This window comes from Pundamilia nyererei, unplaced genomic scaffold (genome assembly GCF_000239375.1).
Source record: "Pundamilia nyererei isolate P.nyererei 1_Seehausen unplaced genomic scaffold, PunNye1.0 scaffold00056, whole genome shotgun sequence".
Taxonomy (NCBI): Eukaryota; Metazoa; Chordata; class Actinopteri; order Cichliformes; family Cichlidae; genus Pundamilia; species Pundamilia nyererei.
Genome location: NW_005187457.1, coordinates 1,891,783 through 1,911,930, shown reverse-complemented (window position 1 = coordinate 1,911,930; position 20,148 = coordinate 1,891,783). Strand labels below are relative to the sequence as shown.

Sequence of the window (20,148 nt, the reverse complement as noted above, 5' to 3'; positions counted from 1 at the left end):
TACCCATTAGAAGGTTAAAGCTATTGTGGTGTCCCTGTCGTTTCCATAGACTCTGCCTTGGAAATTACAGCAATCCGTCTTTAAACTTTGATGCAGCCAGAAAGCTCTCCTCATCCCTTCTCATCCCTTTCTCCCTGACCTGTATGTGTGGAGTAGCATATGTGTCTGTGAGAGACAATTGCAGGTAACGGCAGGAGAAAAAAGGGTATGAGAGGGCGGGGCTAGGCTGTCTGCCACCCAGGACCGGAGAACATAAAGAGAAAAATATGGTCATAAAACGTCTCAATGACTATGAATACTAATACTGATCCTGTGAGCCAAATCTACCAAGCCTGCCCTCTTTCTTTTCGCTGCAGTTTTGCTCGCAGAACAAGTCGCTTAAAAATGAAGCGAAAACAGTGAAGCGCACAGGCTGAATTGTATAAGTTAGTACTTACACAGTGTTACACACAACACAAGGATAGTATATATGGGGGACCACAAGAGCCACACGCATAGAAATAAAGAATTCTGTGCTTAAATAATGAATTGTAGAATAAATTCTGCATTTGTAAATTCATTTTTGAATTCCAATGTAATAAACTGATTTTTAAAATGCTTTTTAAATCTTCATTTCAAAAACCTTTTTCGAATTGCACTTTAATAAAGTGATTTTCAAAATGCTTTTTAAAATGGCGATTCCACTCCTCATTTCAAAATCCATTTCCCTTTCCTGTTCGCTCAGGGATTAATTTTTGGATTAGCTGTTGGATTAACAACTTCATTTTAAAAATCCTGCTGCTATTCAAATTAGCCACACCGGATGTAAGGAGCTCTCTGATTGGTTGGACAGACACAGGTTGTCTGCCTGGATTTTGCTAGCTCATAGCTTCGGCCTGCTAAGAAGCGTGTGTGCTTGTACAAAGGCCGTTCAGCCTCGGGATTTACACTCGGCTCGACACGGATATGTGAAGAATGAAGGGACCCTGCAGCGCAACCTCTGACTGAGTGCCTGTTTACGCAGTCTGACCACCTGTTGAAGATAACGTGCTAACATGGCTAACGCTAGCATCACCGCGCGTAGCCCCGTTATTTTAAGGTCATCTTAGCTTATGAACATTTTACGTCGCCGCTGTACGAGCTAGCTACGTGTGTTGTAAGCTGCTGTGCTCTTTACAAATAAAGCTGGAAGCAGCTCAGACTATTAGAACCAGCACTGAGGCCTGTTACATTTATACAGTGTTAGAGCAATGGCTGCAGCCTACAGCCTTTAAACTAGCGATTAAAATGCTGACAGTAAACTCGTCAGTCCAGATGTTACCACATTACTTTGTGATACTTAGAGTTAAATCAACTGAGACAGGCTGATTAAAATAACAGCTGTCAGTTCTCTCATTCATTATATCAAGACTGGAGATCACACTACTGATTTCAGTTCATTTAATATGTGAGTGCACAGATTCATTCTCAACTGGACATAAATGATGATCAAAGGTTGTATATATGATGAATTCATCAAATCCCAGCCTCTAACACAGTGCGCTGAATCTTAGCTTTGAATGTCCAGCATATTCTAATCAATGCAATTTAAGCATTCACTGAACCTACAGTATCTACACCTACGCCCTAACCACCACAGTCTAATCCTTCGGCTATGATTCACTAGACTGCCACTGACTGCCTGTCTCTTCTCATTATAGTGACTGTGTACCTCCACCCAAGCCGCTGCCCCTTTTTCCATTCCCAGGATCCGTCTATGAAATCTTGCACCTAGTCATAGCATTCAGTCAGAGTTTCATGTTCATAGTTTGGCCTCATAGTTCTCAGTTCATAGCTTCCACAGTTCATAGCATTCATAGTTTCCTGCTCTGTAATTTAACAATAATAATAATAATAATGGATTTATATAGCGCTTTTCAAGGCACCCAAAGCGCTTTACAATACCACTATTCATTCACTCTCGCATTCACACACTGGTGGAGGCAAGCTACGGTTGTAGCCACAGCTGCCCTGGGGCAGACTGACAGAAGCGAGGCTACCATATCGCGCCGTTGGCCCCTCTGGCCAACACCAGTAGGCAGTAGGGTAAAGTGTCTTGCCCAAGGACACAACGACCAGGACAGAGAGCCCGGGGATCGAACCGGCGACCTTCCGGTTACAGATGCGCTTCCCAACCCCCTAACTAGGCACTGTAAATAAAGCACTGTGTTCACGCCCGTTTTGCCTCCCTCTGTGTCTGCATTTGAGTCCACACCCACAGCCTGGCCCTCTCGGCCGTAACAGTGGCCTCACATTAGAAGAAGATTTCATGGTTGAATCAGTGACTCCAAGGTCTCCAGGTTCTGTGGCAGCACAACAACCCATCCACCACCGTGTGACACTTGGTGTGAGGTGTTTTGTGTTTGGTTTTCATCCAACACAGTCAGGTATTTCCACTTTTGTTTACTTGCCTGTCCAAAATTTGTGGTGTTTCTTTTAGAGAGAAAAGGTTTTCTCCGGGCTGCTACTTACCCTCTAAATTCATACGGAAACAGTAAGTTTTTCAAAGGACTGCATAGAAAAATGTTCTTATTTACATGACTACATGTTTACCTTCCATGTCACTTGATGTTTGCATCACTTTAGGCGCCTAAAGTACTTGTTAATAGTGGAAAGACTCCAGTTTGGGGGCTAATATTTTTTTTCCAAACAATGAAAAACATCCTTATATTTAGACATGGCAGCAATGGGCTATAAACATGGGTCTCCACTTAGAGCTGCAATCACAAGGTGTTGTGTGATGATTCGAGCGTACCGCCTTGTTGATAACCTGACCCAGAGCCGTTGCAAACCGACCAAAGAGATACTGACTACGCAGAGTGAAGCATCTACGTAACAATGCAAGAAAACACAGACATACGAGGAGGGTTATGTGACATGGGAAAGAAATGCAAAGATCACAGCAGCGAACTGCAGGGACTCCGTGTTAACACAATGTTAACTGTGCGTCTATTTAATTGTGTTTTATTTAGAAAAAGTTTTGTGTTGTGTAAACAGCACTAGTATAAATATAGGATAAGTAGAACAGCTGCTTTGCTAACTTGTATTATGTAATGACAGGCTAATTAGCTAAATGTTGACGTTGATGCTAGTCAGCCATATGCAGTTATAAATGCTTGATTAAACCGTGCCAGTCTGTTAAAAGAAACCCACTAGATTTATGTCATCTATTTTAGAATCATCACGACTCAATCATTAATCATATCCTGAAACGACGGCCCAAAAGTGTCTCACTATTTCCCACTATTGCTGACAGTCGTACATCAAAGCAGCGAGTTTCTCTTTGACATCAGTGTAAGCTTTTACACCGAATAACCTCACCAAGTCAACGCTGGAATTACACAGAAGGATCTTACCACAAATGTTACCATAATCAGAATATGAAACACCCAGTTTCACACTGTTATTATCATTGTAGGTCAAGAGATCTTTAGTTTATAGAGATATTACTGCTGCTTTTTTTTTTTTTTTACCATACTATCAGCTGTTTCATGCCATGGTTTCTAATTTTCAAAGTCCTTTCTGCATTTCATGGTCAGGTGCTCCTTATAAATACCTGTACTTTCATAGTAACCCCTTGCAGCAAGCTTTCCCTGACAAATGTTGGAGGACAGAAGAAAAAGTCGTAATCTCTCAAGCATTTCTAATGAGTTTTTCTCCTACAATTATTTGATAAGAGCAGACAAGACTTGAGGCAGCATCTATGATACACTAGCTGCTACTGCTGAGGTGAGAGCTCTGCTGATTACACACACAGCCATTTACACACACACACCCAGAGGCTTACAGTCTGTCATCTCAGAGTGCAACAATCCTAATAATAACACAAGAGGCTGAAGTTATGACCTGCAGGCACACCCGAGTTACCAATCTGGACCTCCTTAATCTGAACACACATAAAAAAGATGCCTTATAACCCTTCCATCTCTAATTTTCACCACTACTCGACTTCTCTGCTCAAGCCATAACCACAAGCACCCCTCACACACTTTGTCCTCCAGCTGCTCACGGCACTTTCCAGCTCCTAACTCTTACCACACTGAGTCCCAGTTGTTCCCTCTGCAGGTAAGGCAGGTTCCTGCGCTCCAAGCTGGCCAGGTAATGCTGCAGTCTCGAGTAGGTGTAGGGGTAGCAGTAGGCAAACTGATACACGTCGTCCTCTCGGTCAAAGCAAAAAGCAAAAGACATGACATAGTTGCGTCGGTGGTCAGGGCAGCGGTAGTAGTACACATTTTTGGCAGGAAGCCTTTGCCTGCAACGACAAAAGATAAACCCAATACAGAGAAATCAGAAAGGTCATTTACAGTGCTGATTTCCTATTTTTTGAATGTTTGTCACACTTAAATGTTTCAGATCAGATAGACAACACATGTAAACAAAAACTGCCGTTTCTAAAAGAAGGTGTGTTTTATTAATAAGTGGAAAAAAACCCCAAACCTACATGAGAAAGGGTATTGCCTCCCTAAACCGAATCACTGAGGGTCTACCCTTAACAGCAACAGCTGCGATCAAGCATTTGCGATAACTGGCAATCAGTCTTTTACGGCATTGTGGAGGAATTTTGTCCCACTCATCTTTGCAGAATTGTTGTAATTCAGCCACATCAGAGGGTTTTCGAGCATTTACAGCATTTTTAAGGTCATGCCACAGCATGTCAATCAGATTTAGGTCAGGGCTTTGTCTAGGCCACACTTTCTTAAGCCATTCAGAGGTGGACTTGCAGGTGTGTTTTAGATCATTGACCTGCTACAGAACCCAAGTGCGCCTCAGCTTGAGATCACGAAGCGATGGGCGAACATCTCCTTCGGAATGTTTTGGTAGACGGGAGAATTCATGGTTCCATTTACCACAGCAAGTCTTCCATGTCCCAAGGCAGCACAACAGTCCCAGACCATCAAACTACCACCACCATATTTTACAGTGCAGTTCTTTAATGTTGTTCTGGGCTCTTTTGTGAACTCTTGGGGGAGTCGTCTACGTGTTCCTGGAGTAATTTTGGTCGGCCCGCCACTCCTGGGAAGGTTCACCACTGCTCCAAGTTTTCTCCGCAGGTGGAAAATGGCTTTTATTTCTTGATTTAACAGGTCTGCCAGTAATCCAGTGCCAGTGTGTTCAGAGAAACTTTTTTTAAAGGTGGTTAATCATAGTTAATTCATGACTTAACACAGGACGAAGTAGATCTGGATAACTTTTCTTTATTAATTAATGAAATCATAATTTAAAAAAATGAATTTTGTATTTAGTCAGGTTATCTTTGACTAATATTAAAACTTGTTGGACAATTTCAACCGCAAGCAAAAATATGAGGAGCACTGAGACCAAAGCACTTTTCCGAGAAAACAGAGACATGTATAGTAATGGATACAGAGCACTTAGAAATCATAATGCAGAAATTGCATCAATGTGCCATCGTGTCTTCTTCCAGAGAAATAGAGTTCAGCTGGTAAGGAGGAACACAACTGAAGGAATGAGGAGGATATCAGCTGGTAATTATCTGCTTGGAAATGCATTACTTTTCTGTTTTGTTTATGGCAAACTCTAGAATTTTATAATATACAGTAATGTGCAAAAGTCATATCTTTATATTTTTCTAGGAAAATAAGAAATAGGTGCAGCAATTTATTGAAACATACATGCGTGCATATAGGACAGAAACAGAGTCTAACGAGAACTGTAAACAACAGGAGGCCAATCCATGTATGAGACCGTTCAGTGTGTTTTTCTATCCAGGTATGCTTTAACTGCACTGCCAGTGTCTTTGGAGTAGTTGTGCTGAAAAATGAAGCCGTTGCCAATCAGACTCTTTCCAGATGTCATTGCACGGTGGATCAAAATCTGACGGTACTTTTCTTGATTTCTTTTTCTATTTGCTGGGTTTCTTTCCTATTTCTGTGACTTTCAGACCCTTTTTATCTCCTGTGGATGTTTTTTTTAGGCCTGCCACGTTGTCTTTTGTTCCCCACGTGTCAATTTTCCTCAAATATTTAAGAACACACAGCAGATATGAAGACACGGGAGTGGCAAGACTTTTGCATGATACTGTATAATTGAAGCTACAAAATTAAGAGCCAACAGTGAAAAAATACAAAGAGAACTGGTTGTGGTAATTAGTTAACACAGCGATTTAATGCAAAATTACATACATAACAAAATGTAACAAAACTCATAGACTTGGTATTCAATAAAAAGCCACCAGCAATATAATGCAAATAAATACAAAGACTGATGAATTATAAACTAACTGGATACATTCGACTATGTCTCTCTTTCAGACTTGCTTTAAATCTGCATTCCTGACGTAGCATTTTAAAAGAGGCAAATATAAGCAGATTCTGTATCAACCAGTGCAGGCAAACAAAAAAATGATTTGTGGTAAAATCAGCAGATAAAGATATTTCACTCAAAACAATAATCAGCCTGAGTGACACTTTTATAGCATGAGTATAAAATGAAGGGTAATCATCACCGACGCTCCTGCTAAATTAAGAAAAAATGACATATGCCAAAAACAAGACAGCTTAATTTTGATGTCGGGTCAGTTGAGAATTTCTACAGATGATGTCTGTGACTTTCAAATGTGGCCAACTCATGTTCCAACTCTGTAATTAAAATGACATTCTGTGAACACAAAGGACTAAGACCTTATTGTAATATATCTTTTTTTTTTCAATGGTTTTCGGGTTTTTATATTTTATGTCTGTAGTTATGATTTGAGCTTGTGAGAAGCTAGAAGAGTAAAATGGCATTAGAAACATGTAAGCATCTCGTTTGGGCTTCGCGTGTGATACTAAGTGCTGTTGTTTGTGTGTTGTGCTTGTGCACTGTGTATGTTGGGCTTAGAGCTAAATAAAGCTGACTGATCCTGGCACCTTAAGGATGATCGATGGGGTCCGGGACAGCACTGCTGCAGTCCACAAAACTTCTCTGCCTACTCAACATGTTTTCCTTTACTGCTCTTCATCTGTCTGTCTTTGTCTTCCTCTCTTTCTTTTGTTTAGTATTCACTATTAAGACTTGGTGAGGAGAATTTAGCATACAAGTTTCCCTCTTCTTCTCTTCTCTTTCATTTTTTCCATCTTTGTACCAGTCTCACATGTCTTGTCCTGTCACTCACTGACTCTGCCTTGACAGTTTCTGTAAAGACGACCAAGCATGGGGAACAACGGTGCTGCCGTAGGAGCTTTGGCAGAGGCTCTGAGAGTGGAGGATAAAAAGAAGAAAAATATGAGGGCGATGAGTGATTGGTGGGTTTGGGGTAGTGGGAGCAGGGAGAAAGGTGGAATAAGGAGATAAGGAGAAGATGAGAGAGCAGGGTGATGGCAGATCTGAGACTGATACGGCGATATACAGGAAAGGGTGGCGGCTAACAGCGGAGCGGCTGTGAGATGGCAGGGCTGGCTAGTGAGCTAGCGAGTCTGGCAACAGATCAGATGGAGATGCTATCAGGGCTGCGATAGGAACAGGACCTGATAATCAACAAACAGGACAGACTGCTCTGTGCTGACTCTAACAGAAAAGACTTTTCTTTCTGACTCAGGCCTGAAAAGTGAGGGCAGGAAGGACAAACAAGAAATGCGTATGTTTGTGCAAACCCCTAATATACCCGGTTCGGCAAAGTTCCTACACAGAAAGCTACAGTGAACACACATACATGCAACCACTTGAAGATGTCCCTGCAGGTACCTACTGAAACAAAACCAGCTAAATCACTCAGCCTCTTTCAGGCAGAAGGGAGTGAAAGGCAAGGCTGATTATTCCTTCAGAGGAGGCGAAAGGAAAATGTCTCTGCATGCAGCGTCCTCAGCAGAATACAAATGCAGCTAGTGGCTAGCTACACCACACCCACTCTGCCTACTGGAGCAGGCTCACAGGGTCATGTTACAGCCTTCAAAGCTGGACAAAGGAAAATGGTAAATCTTGAAAAAACATGGAGAAAAATATACTATTTTACTCCACCACCACCCCCCGAAGGAACCTGATTCATGCGTGGTAACATGGGCTCGAAGTAATGGCTGGCAAGGACAAACTAGACACACTGACAGACACATGCACACTCGTACAACCCCCTAGTGCCCACACTAGTGCATTAAAGTAGTGCCAGCCCTCCAAGGTGCAGGTTAATTAAAATAAGATGACACCTCACCTCTCCACATATTTCCCCATTTGGCTCTGCCCATTCATGCAATCCCACTTCTTTCTGTTTCTCCTTCTCTCTCTCTCTACTGGGCAGCGCGTGACCTTGCCGGAGACTGGAAAAGTCCTGGCTATTGATTTTAATTACTGCTGCTTGTCCCATCACAGCATTATAGTTATAGGCCAGAGAAAATGGCTATGTGACTTGTTATGGAAAAAGACTGCCTGGAAAGCCTGGATTACTGGCTAAGGACAGAGCTACACCTCCTTTAGATACCACAGTCACACACAAATGTGAAAATGCACAAAATCTTGGGCACATGCACACCGCTGCTCACAGCAGTCCCTTTGGTTTTTTTATCTGAAAGGTGACTGCTCCTGCTCGGCAGCTGGCAATTTGTTTTATCTAAATGGTACCTCCATGTGCCTCTCCCCTGCCCATCTCTTGACGTGGTACAGTTCCCAAACAGAATTATCACTGCACGGAATGAGGGGGGGAAAAAAATTGAGAAGCTCCCTGGGCACGATAAGGCTCTCACACATAGTTTTACAATTCAGTGATTACAGAGACACAGAAACTCAAACACAAACAAGAATATGCAAAGAGTCACGCGGCGAGAAAAACACCACAAACTCGAACTGCGCGCGAGCTACATCAAGGTCATTCCTTTCGGAGCGAGCTGTGGGACAAGTTAACTTCCAGGGTGTCTCATCACAGCCTCACGGAATAAAGCGGGACGCGCAGCAAAGGGGAATAGAGGGACTGAAACATTAGACAAAGGCAGAAAGTGGATGACAAACAGAGAAAGAGACAAAGTCAGAGAGAAAGGGACAAAAAAGAAAGAGGCAGGAGGAGAATACAAAGGGAGAGGATTTATAGAGCTAGCAGGCAGCCTTTAGCGAGGTGTCACTTTGCTTGCCAGGGCTTTTCTACTTCTGAACCATTGGTAGCTACAAACTCCTGCTCTGATTTTGATGGCGCCGGTGTCTCTCTGAAGTTTTGAGATGAAGGCTTATAAATTGGTAGCTTTCATACGGGCGACATCTTGTCTATATTTTCAAATCAATCAAGCGTAGAGGACACGCCAATCACTGCTGCTCTGAGCACTCTCACAAAGGCAAAAAAACATACAGGACAAAACACACAAGGCCCGGGCACACAAGCACACACTCTCATCCACTCCCTTTTATTTTCTCCATCACTGTTGTCACTTTCAGCTTGTCAAACGTTTATCCTGTCAACTGTTAGGAAGGTTAAATGTCTTCCAATATGCCCGTGCAGCTGTCAAGCTCCACGGATCCCCACCAGCTTATTTAAAGCAAATAGTTAGTCGGTTTGGCAAATATCTCACACCGAATGATATATTTCTTTATTCCCTCTGTGTTACTGCGCCAATAATTGAAGAGGCAATATTTCTTGGCACTCTAAAATGATGCCAGATGTTAGATAGGCTTGTTGTTTTTAAAGCAAGGCTCCGTGTTTTCGTTTTGCATACCGAGTCAAGCAGAAAACAGCCTCCGAATCGTCTCAGGAGTGTCGCCCATGTAGGTGTGCGTTTTCATGTGTGAGGAAGTGAGTGTGCACGTGTTTGCAAACATGATGGCATATATATATTCCTTGAGCATCCATCTATCTTTTTTGGATGCAAATCAAGTTGCAACAAAGCTTTCTGGAGACACTGTTACTAGGCAACCTGGGCTTGCTTTGTAATTTGGTTGGCCTGCTGTATATTGTATGTGGCGGTACTGTATATTTATTTGACTGCAGCTTCGTGAGAATGTGTTTTTAGATTGGGACTAACTTCGACAGCCAGTGAGGAGTGAAAATCAGATGTAGAGAAGGGAGTCATCGATTGTGATTTGGTGTCTTAAGTGCGGCAGCGCTGAGGAGAGACCTGGTGTAACATTTGCTTCTACTGATTTCAGAGGTTAATTTTCTGCTGCAGTGTCTTTGTGTGTGTGTGGGCATAAAATAGAGAAGATGCACATTACAGTCTGCGCTGATGAGGTGAAATAACTCGGGATTAGTGCTACTGGTAGAGTACTCTGGCTAGCAGCAATAAGGTTTTGCAGGAAGCAATAACACTCGTGAATTATAGACTTTCCAGTAACGAGAGAGCTGAGCCGTGCTCACCTGTGGAGACAACGGGCCGTTAGCAGCTATCTCAGGTCAGAAACAGTCCCCTGATGAGAATGCAATATAAAAAAATACGACACTTTCACCCGATGGCTGCATCCAAACACCTCAGAGGTGAACGTCCATCAGATGGCTTTTTTACACGCTTCTTGTTAGGGGCACTGTAAAAATCTCTCTAGTCACCAATATTAGCACCGATATTTACGTATTACCACTGTATTTAATTGGATGACCCGTCACAGGATTGGCAGCTTTTTAAACCTAGCTGAATTTTAAGGTGAGTTAGCCGAATCAGCTTGGTCGATATCCGATCACACCCACAGCGCTTCACCCGAGTTCAGATTATGCAGCAGACATTAAATGTGAAGTTATTTCCATGAAACACTGAAAGCAGTCATAAATCTCGAAGCCTCATCTAAATAAAACACCTTTGCCGTTTATAGGAATCCTGTTTATTCTGCTGATATGCTAAATGCACAGGGAGGGGTCGTGTCTAAGTATGTTTTTATCTGTGCATGTCTGTTTGAGTGTCTCTCACTTTGAGTGTGTTAAAATTCATTTCATCCAGCAATTCATCTTTTTTTCACATCACGATCTTCCCCTGCTGTCTTCCAAACCTCAGTCGACTTTACTTTCCAGATGAAACAAAAAAAGAAGACTTCAACTGTGAGACTGTGATTTTATTCTTAAATACTTGATCTTTTTTCTTTTAAATGATCAATTCTTTACCTTGAGCCTTTACCTCAAACTTATAGTCTGTTCCACTCTAAATTTTAAAAAAAATGTGAGAGATGCACAGCACTCATGCATGGGATACTTATCACCTGTGAGTCGGCACAAAGAGATGAAAGTGTTGGAGGATTTGCAGTAGCTGCTGTAACTGATGTTCCCTGAGATAGTGGCGATGAGGAAAATATGTGGTGTATAAATACATATTATTTTCATTTCATTTCATCCTTTTTTTTCCTTTATTTGAAATTTCATCATTCCGTCTCGAGTAATTTTTTTTATTTATTAGTGTGAGAAAGCTACGTTAGTACAGTCAAATCAAATCAAATCAATTTTTTTCAAGGTTTGATTAAACTAATATATAGTATGACTTAATATACTGTGCAACTTAACTAATGAGCACTGTAACAGTGCCTGGATGGACCAGCAGAGGGCCACACTGTTGAGTGAGAGATGAAATCTTCAGAAACAGGAAGAGCTGTCCATTTCTCAAGGTTAATACAAAGCAAAATTGCACCGCACACTACCCACTTTGCTGTGCTAAAACAGATCTAAGAGGAAAAGACAGCTGCTTTGAAGGTTGTGCAGGTTAGTTGAGGAAAAACTGAGGAAGAAATACTTAAAAGCAATTCAAGGAATACAGGAAATATAATATGTGCAGAGGTCTGTGCACGTGTCTTGAGGCACCCCTCGTATTTTATATTTTATTGTAATTTTCTCAGTTTTGTCTAAGGTTCATCTAAAAATATCTAAGCTTTTCTTAGACATTGGCTGCTTTTTCACTCATTTTCAGTCTGTGTATCTGACTATTTACATTTTCTTTGGCTGAATATATTACTGGTCCACCAAGCTGAGTTCCAACGAGATGTAAGTGGACAAATTGACATATCTGATCACGGTGTGCAGTTTAAAAAAGAAGACCTGGCAGGCCTATAAAGCTGTCAACTTTGGATTACCAGCATCTGAAAGACATGTCGTGAGACCGGTTTCGGTTGATCCATCTACTGATCACTGAAGCCTCATCAAAAATGGTCTGAAGGGCTGTTTCACTTAAGGAAGGGAAACAGGGAGCCAAATTACTTTACTTTAGTGACAACAGGTATTTGGTGTGGTGCTGGAAATTTGTGTCTAGATCCATCTGAAAATATGATGGAGGCTCTGTCATGGTTTGGGGCAGCAAATTATTCCATCACAATAGATCGAATTAGATTTTGATCCACCATCCAGTAATCTTGGAAAACATTTCATTTTCAGCATGTCAGTGATTACAAACACATTGCCAGTGCAGTAAAAGCATACCCGGATAGAAAAACACAATTAAAAAAAACAATCAGTTATGGGCTGGCCTCCCCGGAGCCTAAACCTCAGCATTATTGAAGCAGTGTGGGATCATCCTAACAAAGAACAAAAACCTGCCACCACCCAAAGCAGAACTTTGAACGCCATTTAAGAAGCCAGGGGAAATATATGTGAAGTCTACTTTTAAGACTACTAAATTAGAAGAAAAAATGTCTGAAAGAGTTTCCAGCTCCTTAAAATTGTAGAAACTTGTGTTTTTGTGTACTTTTGCACGTTTCCCTAAAAACTGCTGCACCTATTTCCCATTTTTCCAGCGAAAAACAAACAAACAAGGAGTATCTTGAGACTTTTGGACAGTACTTAATATTAATAAATGACACTTACTTTACGTTTGCAGTGCCCCTGCATGTAAGTCTGATTAAAAAATAAAGTAAAACATTCCCAAAATATATCCCACGGGGGTCTCAGCCAGATTAAGCGTGCTATGTCTGCTGGTGGCTAGCTCCCCTGCGCCTTTTGGGGCAGCAGGGCAATTAGCAGAAAGCAGATGATCACTGTGCCCTCACCACTGTGGCGCCACTGGTCTCCCATGGTGCAACAGGGCAGGTGCACATTCGTCTGGAATAATGGTGGGTACAGGAAAAATACTAGCAAGGAACCATAAAGAAGTCATACACACACACAAACACACACACACACACACACTAATCTAACAATGTGATGATGTCAGCGTTCAGCCCCTGGTGAGTGGTGGTGTGTAAGCTAGTGGGAGTGGGAGGAGACAGGCTGGCAGTGGGCTTATGCATGTGTGTGTGTTTTAGAGAGGAGAGAGACGAGACCATCCGCCAATAACTGTGTGATGCAGCATTTCCCAGAGTGCAACATTATACTCCCATTACATTATCAGTGTGTGTGTGTGTGTGTGTGTGTGTGTGTGTGTGTGTGTGTGTAATGGAACAGACAGACGGGCGCCAGACAAAGTCGTAATAATAACAAGACCAGACATGTGAACAACAGACATCAGATACACACACAGACAATTTTAGGGTATATAAGGTGCATATATTCTAACTGTCAAGTGGTTCAGGTTCACTGCAGACCACCTGCAGGATGCACATATACTTTGGTGAACGGAATAAGCTCTATCCACATATTAAACCTGACTCTTCGATTTCTAGTTGTGTGTATAAAGTAGGTACTTACTGTTCACTGTTTATGAACAATGGCCAGAATCTTGTGGTCATTCTATCCTGTGAAATAAGTTCCTGTTCTGCCCACTAAACATTAGGCTGTCCACAGAAATCACAGCACAAAACACCCAAGTCGTGTCCCTGTAGTGGATGAAGGGACGCGCAGTTTCTTTCAAAGTTGCTCCATAATCCAAACATCTACTGCAAACTGAAATGCCAGTAAAAATTCAAAGCACGAGATCAGATTAGCAAAACTCAAAAGGGCGACTTTAAAATCCCGGTTTTGAGAAAGCTTCAAGCTTTTTTTTAGGAGTTTCATAAAAAACAAAAAACACCTGTAGCTTTATACAGCAGTAGGTTTAATGAGCACCTCTAAATTGAAAGATTTGAGTATATACGTGTTTGTAGAAACACCTGTTACTTCATTTAAATGATAATTTCAGTATCTGTTGTCTCATAATTTGTTACACAATCAGTAAATGTCATTTGTGCTCAAAGCATTTTTCATTAGTAAAAGTTTGTTCACTAAACTCAAAAACATTTTTCTGTCGTGCTAAGTTTTGCATGAGGGAGATCTTTCCATCCAAAAACACTTGCAGCAGTGACATGTGTATTTTTAATTTTGATACAGTTCAATGATTCAACTGTCAAAAATTATCAGTCAAAAATGCACGAACTAGTGTTTTGTTTTGGATTTTTTAATGACATTTGCACCTTTATTTTGACAGGACACTACAGAGAATAAGGTGGAACCCAACCCACATCCAGCTGTTGCACCTTTGGGTCACCGGCTCAAACAGGTGAGCTCTACAGTGCCCACAAGGCATTAAATGTTAGTGTTGACCTGGAACAATTAATTAAAACTGTGCCACTTTCTCCAAATTGGTGGTGGTCTGCTGTCTTCTAGTATCCTACACAAGCAGCAGTTTGAATCATACACTTTCATGGATTTTCTTTAAAGCAATGCATTATCAGGGACTACAACATCTAGTCCTTTTACTGAATTTAAGCAGTTTTTGCTGTTTGTAAAACTGAAACTACCCTCTGATGTCAGAATGAGTCAGGCAATATGAGCTCGAGCTTCAACATCTCCGCTCCTGCGAGCAACGTGTACATGCTTTATGTGTGTGTGTGTGTGTGTGTATTTGAAATAAGGTGTGAGAGTGATGAGATCATTCTTTCTGGAGAATTACTCAGTGAAAGGCAACGCAGCAAATACTCTGTGACACCGTCTGAAATCACTTTTTATTCCGGACAGAGATGAGCTCACAGTTCTTTCCAGTGATCACAATGAATAATGCAATGATGACCAACATAAATAAGAAAAAAAATATGGTGATTTTGCAATTGGACTGTCGACCTCGGGCTTGTAAATAGCAAACTTTACATTTTTAGTCAAAGGTGCTACGACTTCCTGATAGAGTGTTTTTGACAGAGACATTTGCCAAGGTTATGGGCACGTTAAATATCTGAGTGATAGCAGTAAAAACACTTTTCGTAAGAGAAAAATAACTGAAGAAAAAAAAAAGATATACAAATAATCAAAGAAGATGGAAAATTTGGACACCTTTAGAAAAATGAGTTATAAATCAACAAGCTACATGATGCTAAAGGCTACCTCTTGAAACAGATGTACTTGAGCACTGGGGGAGATAATTATTTGATCTCCTGCTGAATTTGTACATTTGCTCACTTCCAAAGAAATTAAGTATTTTTCTTGGTAGTTTAATTTTAATGGAGAGTGAAAACCCAGAAACAAATCACATTACTTAAAAGTTATGCATTAAATTGCACTGAGTGAAATAAGTATGGTGGAGAAACCCTTTTAGCTAGCACATATTTGCACATATCTCAGGGGAGATCTTGTCCCACTTTCAAAATTCTTTGGGTTTCTTGGCTGCCTCTATAGACCTTCTACCTCCAAATGGAGGTCTGGATACTGGCAAGGCTACTCTATGACGATAATGTGCTTATGATTTAGCCAATCCTTTGTTGCCTTCGTGGTAGCTTTTGGGTCACTGTCATGCTGGATGACCCATCCACAACCCAAGGAAAGGAGGTTCTCTCAACCACGATTTTACTGTATATGACCCCATTCATTGGCCCCTCAATGCAGTCAAGTCACCAAAGAGCTCGATTTTGGTTTCATCTGACCACAGCACTTGCTCCCAAGTTTCTCTAAAGCATTTAGATGTCCTTCTTTAGCATGGGGACCCTGCAGGTGCTGGAAAATTTAAATCCATTTCGCCGTAGTGTGTTACCAATGGTGTTCTTAGTGACTGTGGTCTCAACTGCCTTCAGATCATTAACAAGCTCCTCCTGTGTAGTTTTGTTCTGATCCACTTCCTTTCTCATGATCATCCTCACCCCATGAACAAGATCTCGAATGGAGCTCCAGACCGAGAGTGACTCATTAATGTCATCTTATATTTGTTCCATTTACAAATAAGCTCTCTAAGCTTCGTGCTGATGGCCTTGTAGCCCATTCCACCCTTGTGCAGTTCTGCAATCTTGTCCCTGATGTCCTGTCACAGCTCTTTGGTCTTGGCCAAGATGGTGAAAAGATGTGCACATAATGAGTTGAGATCAGCCGATCTGGCTAGGGTGTAGGGGATCAAATACTTATTTCAATAATTGAGATGCAAATCAATTTATAATTTTTATGTCAAACGTTTTTTTGTTTTGTGTTTTTTTTTCTCCTCCCTCCATCAAAATAAAACTACCATAAAAATTAGAGCAAACTTACAAATTCAGCAGGGGGTCAAATAACTATTTACCCCACTGTAAGTCTTATTGTACTGCTGTTCCAGCTCTGAGTAATATCACTTTTGATGTTCACAGAAAACAATCTAAGTAAGCAATTACACCACAGTAGGTCATTTTTTTAAAGAAGAAAGCCTGACACATGAGGTAACTCTGAGGTCATGCTAGTAACACCTTCCACAGTTGCTCATAGCGTGATCAGTGCACAAACCCCATGTTGTGTCTGTCACAAGATCAGTAAAACTGTACTCATCCAAAAGCTCTTTCTGTCTTCTGCCCCCTCCTTACTCCCCCTGCGTCCTTCTCTCCCTCCTCATCCTCCCTCGGGGCCCTGCTGGTCTTGGCACAAAGATGCCAACCTGTCTGGCTGCATTTCCCTTGGCACGACGGTGACAGCTGGGGGCCTGGCTGCCCTGTCTGACTCCATACTCCCCGCTATATCGCACACACACACACACACACACACACAGTTTACGTTCACAGCTTGCAGGCAGACTGGTGTCATCATGTGAGTGCCGGGGGTAGCAGAACCCACAGGAGGGGAGAGCTGGAGGAAAAAATGGAGGAGAAGGAACGGGGTGTGGTGGAAGGGAGGGGGTGCATGGATGGGCGATTGGGCTTACAGACAGCCAGATGCTGCCAATTAACTTCTCCGGCCACCGCAGGGCTGCAGGGAGAGAGTCTGGCACCCATACCATTCAGCCCCCATCCGCCCAAACACACATTTTCTGTTGGCTTATGGTAGCAGCAACACTCTGTGTGCCTTGTGTGGGAGACGAGATGAGGGCCACATATGTCCTCAGAGCTTTGGAGCCAATAAACACATACACCTGGTCTACAGTAACTGCTGAACTCTTCTCTTCTTTTCTCTTCTCTTCGCTTCTCTTCTCAACAGGTGGGCAGATGAAAAGGCGAACTGGCGATTCAGGCAACCATGTCTGCATACACATGAGTGTGCATTTGTGTGCGCGTGGATATGTGATATATCTAGTTTTCTGATATATTAAGCAGGTAGGTTGCACATGGATGTATTCTCTCTACGTTATCACAGACTAACTGCTTGACACTGAAATCAACGATCTGTCTGAGTCCTACAATTTAGCTATAGGCTATATACCAAGTTTAAAAAATATGTATTGGTATATTTTCAAAAGAGATAAAGTCCCCACGCTCATGAAGCCCCAGCCCACGCTCGCGCTCAAAGTTGAACACTATGGAGTCGGGATGAGAATTAATAACAATGTAGCAATTCCGATACCATTATCGATCATCAATTCAACTCCTTATCCGTCCTCTTATCGATTCTCATTGGGTTCAAATCCCATCTATAAACAGCACCGCTGAGGTTTAAATGTATACATCAGCTTAACGTTAAGATTGCTTGTACGGCAACAGTCGACGAAGTTCACTGATTTGTGGAAACTGCACAAAGAAAGAAATCGATCTTTTCAAACCACTGGATAAAAACATCACTTCACAGAAAACAGGAGTTGTGAGTCTGCTGTGTGACTTGAGTTTAAATGTTAGTTTGGATCTAAACAAACCGGCTGAGACTGAAAAGTCACACACTAACAGTAACACTATCAAACTAATGGACTGAGGCTCTAAAAGACCAGCAACTCCTGTGTTTTGTGAGGTAAGATTCCTGTTTTTGTCAGTGGAGTCTACTGGCTTTGACAAGAGTCTGACAACAAAGGAGAGAAATATTTTAAATAATTAGGGGGTTAAAATATATTTGCTGCTGATTGCATTTCTGTAGAAGGTGCTTCTGACTGCCTGGAGGTGTGCTTACTGCCATCTATTGTAAGTAGATAGTATACAGCCTGTAACATTGAATGTGGATCAGAACCTCACAGGAAACTGATATATTACTGAATGAGTGAAAATAGTGCATGGGCTTTATCTTAAACAACAGAATGCTGTTAATGTTTTCTTCCCAAATAATAATAATAATAATAATGATAATAAAAATAAAAGCCATGGTTCCTGACTCAGAAAACAGCTGCTACTCTATTTTCTATTTTGATAAACATGTGTGTCATATTCCACTTTTTGCATTCATACAGAATACAGAGATAGTTGTTGGTGTCAAAAAGGTTGATCTAAATATTTCAGAAACTGCTGATGTGCTGGGATTTTCACCTCAAGGGTTTGAATGGTCTGCAAAAGAGAAACTATCCCCCAGGCCTGCAACAATTCATCCACATAATCGATGACGTAGACTAGAAACACTTCGTTGACTTGGAATTTTATTGCTGACGCGCCATGCTATACCAGTATCGCCAAGACGAGCTGCCAAAACAGCACATAAGCCAAAGCCCAGCTAGCTCAGTCGGTAGAGCATGAGACTCTTAACCTCAGGGTCGTGGGTTTGAGCCCCATGTTGGGCGCAACAAAAATATATGATGATAACAAGGGGATTTTCTATTCTGATAATAATGAAGAAGAACAAATATGAGCTCCCTTCCACAACAGCATACTACAGTGCACAAGAATTTAAAACACCTGCAAACTGGAGTGAAATGCGATACTTGTTTTCTCGCATTAATATTAACGTTAGTTATCAGCAGCTGGGAACAGCTCATCTCAAAGATAAGAACAAACCTCACTCCAGTCCAAGTCCACTGCTGCAATCGTGAATTCATGAACCGCCTGTAAAGTTTGGACTTGAAAAAAAAAAATCTTTTGGATTTAATTGGATTATTTGAACTTATGGACAGAAGACATTTTTACTTTCCTATTTGCAAATTATTTTTTGTTTAAACACTAGCACTTTAATTTGTATTACTTTAAATTTTATTTATTTCATTTTAATTCTGATGGTCCTGTTGAATAATGTTTAAATACATTTGATTACTTTCAAATTCATATGTAATATGAAATATCAGAATACGACAGATGGGTTGGAATCTAAACATCTAAAGTGGTCAAACTTTTGCACACTACTATTTGTGTGCATATTTGTCCAAGTGAGTGCATGCTGTCAGGCTATGTAGGTGATTATAACAGACAGAAGGAATTACAGGCTATTACAGACGAGAGTCTGTGGCTGGAGCAGCCAGAGCTGCATTACCCTTAAAGGCTTATGGCTCTCAAAAAGCCAGCCTATTATTCCCACCACAGCACACAGCTGCCTGCTGAATGTCAAAGACGTAAATATATAAAACAAGCATGAATCTACACAATGATATAGTACTCGTATTTTACAGTTTCATTTGAAAACAAAGTACGCCACATTTGGCTTGAAAAAACACAAACTGAGCTTGGCATTTGCCTGCAGGCTTGGAGTCCGCCATTTACACGGGACAAATTACTACGTTCTACAATCTCATAGACCACATAAGCCACATTAAGAGGACAAACCCCGAATGCCTTAAAGGATAAGTCTAAAGTAGCCCATATTTTTCTTATTGTCAACAAAACATCTGAAAAGAGTAAAACTAACAATGAACAGATCATTCTCCTTCCGCCTACTGTGAATTCTTTTGTCATCATGAGAAAACTACCTAATTATAATTATCAGAAATGAAAGTGTGCATCAGAATCTCATGATTACATCTGTTTGACCATGACCAATTCACAAAAACACACACACACACACACACACAGTCTGTCAGATGAGCCCATTCCCTCACTGTTCTGAGTGACAGATGACGTGTCATGGAGCTAAACGGGAGAATATTTTAGCGCGGATCGGAAAAGGAGAGACGGGAAAAGGAGAAAAAAAGAGAAATTGCTCCATTACACCACAGAGGTAAATCATTCGATGTGCTAGAGATCACAGAATGCCATTTACATTTACACACATGTTCACACGGGCACGTGTGCATACAGGATTTCTGTTGGTGTTGCTGTACTTGCACTCTCTCCCTGTTTCAC

At 41.4% G+C, this 20,148-nt stretch overlaps 1 protein-coding gene and 1 non-coding gene across 3 annotated transcripts in view; one reads left to right on the top strand and one right to left on the bottom strand.

Moving 5' to 3' along the window:
- The window catches only part of agbl4 (AGBL carboxypeptidase 4), a 341,409-nt gene that overhangs the window by 143,601 nt on the left and 177,660 nt on the right, over positions 1-20,148 (bottom strand). For both annotated transcript variants that reach the window (XM_005734044.2, XM_013911117.1), the window contains one exon: positions 4,054-4,270. In XM_005734044.2, coding sequence (XP_005734101.1) covers positions 4,054-4,270 — 217 coding nt within the window. The remainder of the gene's footprint in view (positions 1-4,053; positions 4,271-20,148) is intronic.
- On the top strand, positions 18,587-18,659 carry trnak-cuu (transfer RNA lysine (anticodon CUU)). Its single transcript has one exon. It is a non-coding gene; the product is annotated as a tRNA-Lys (tRNA).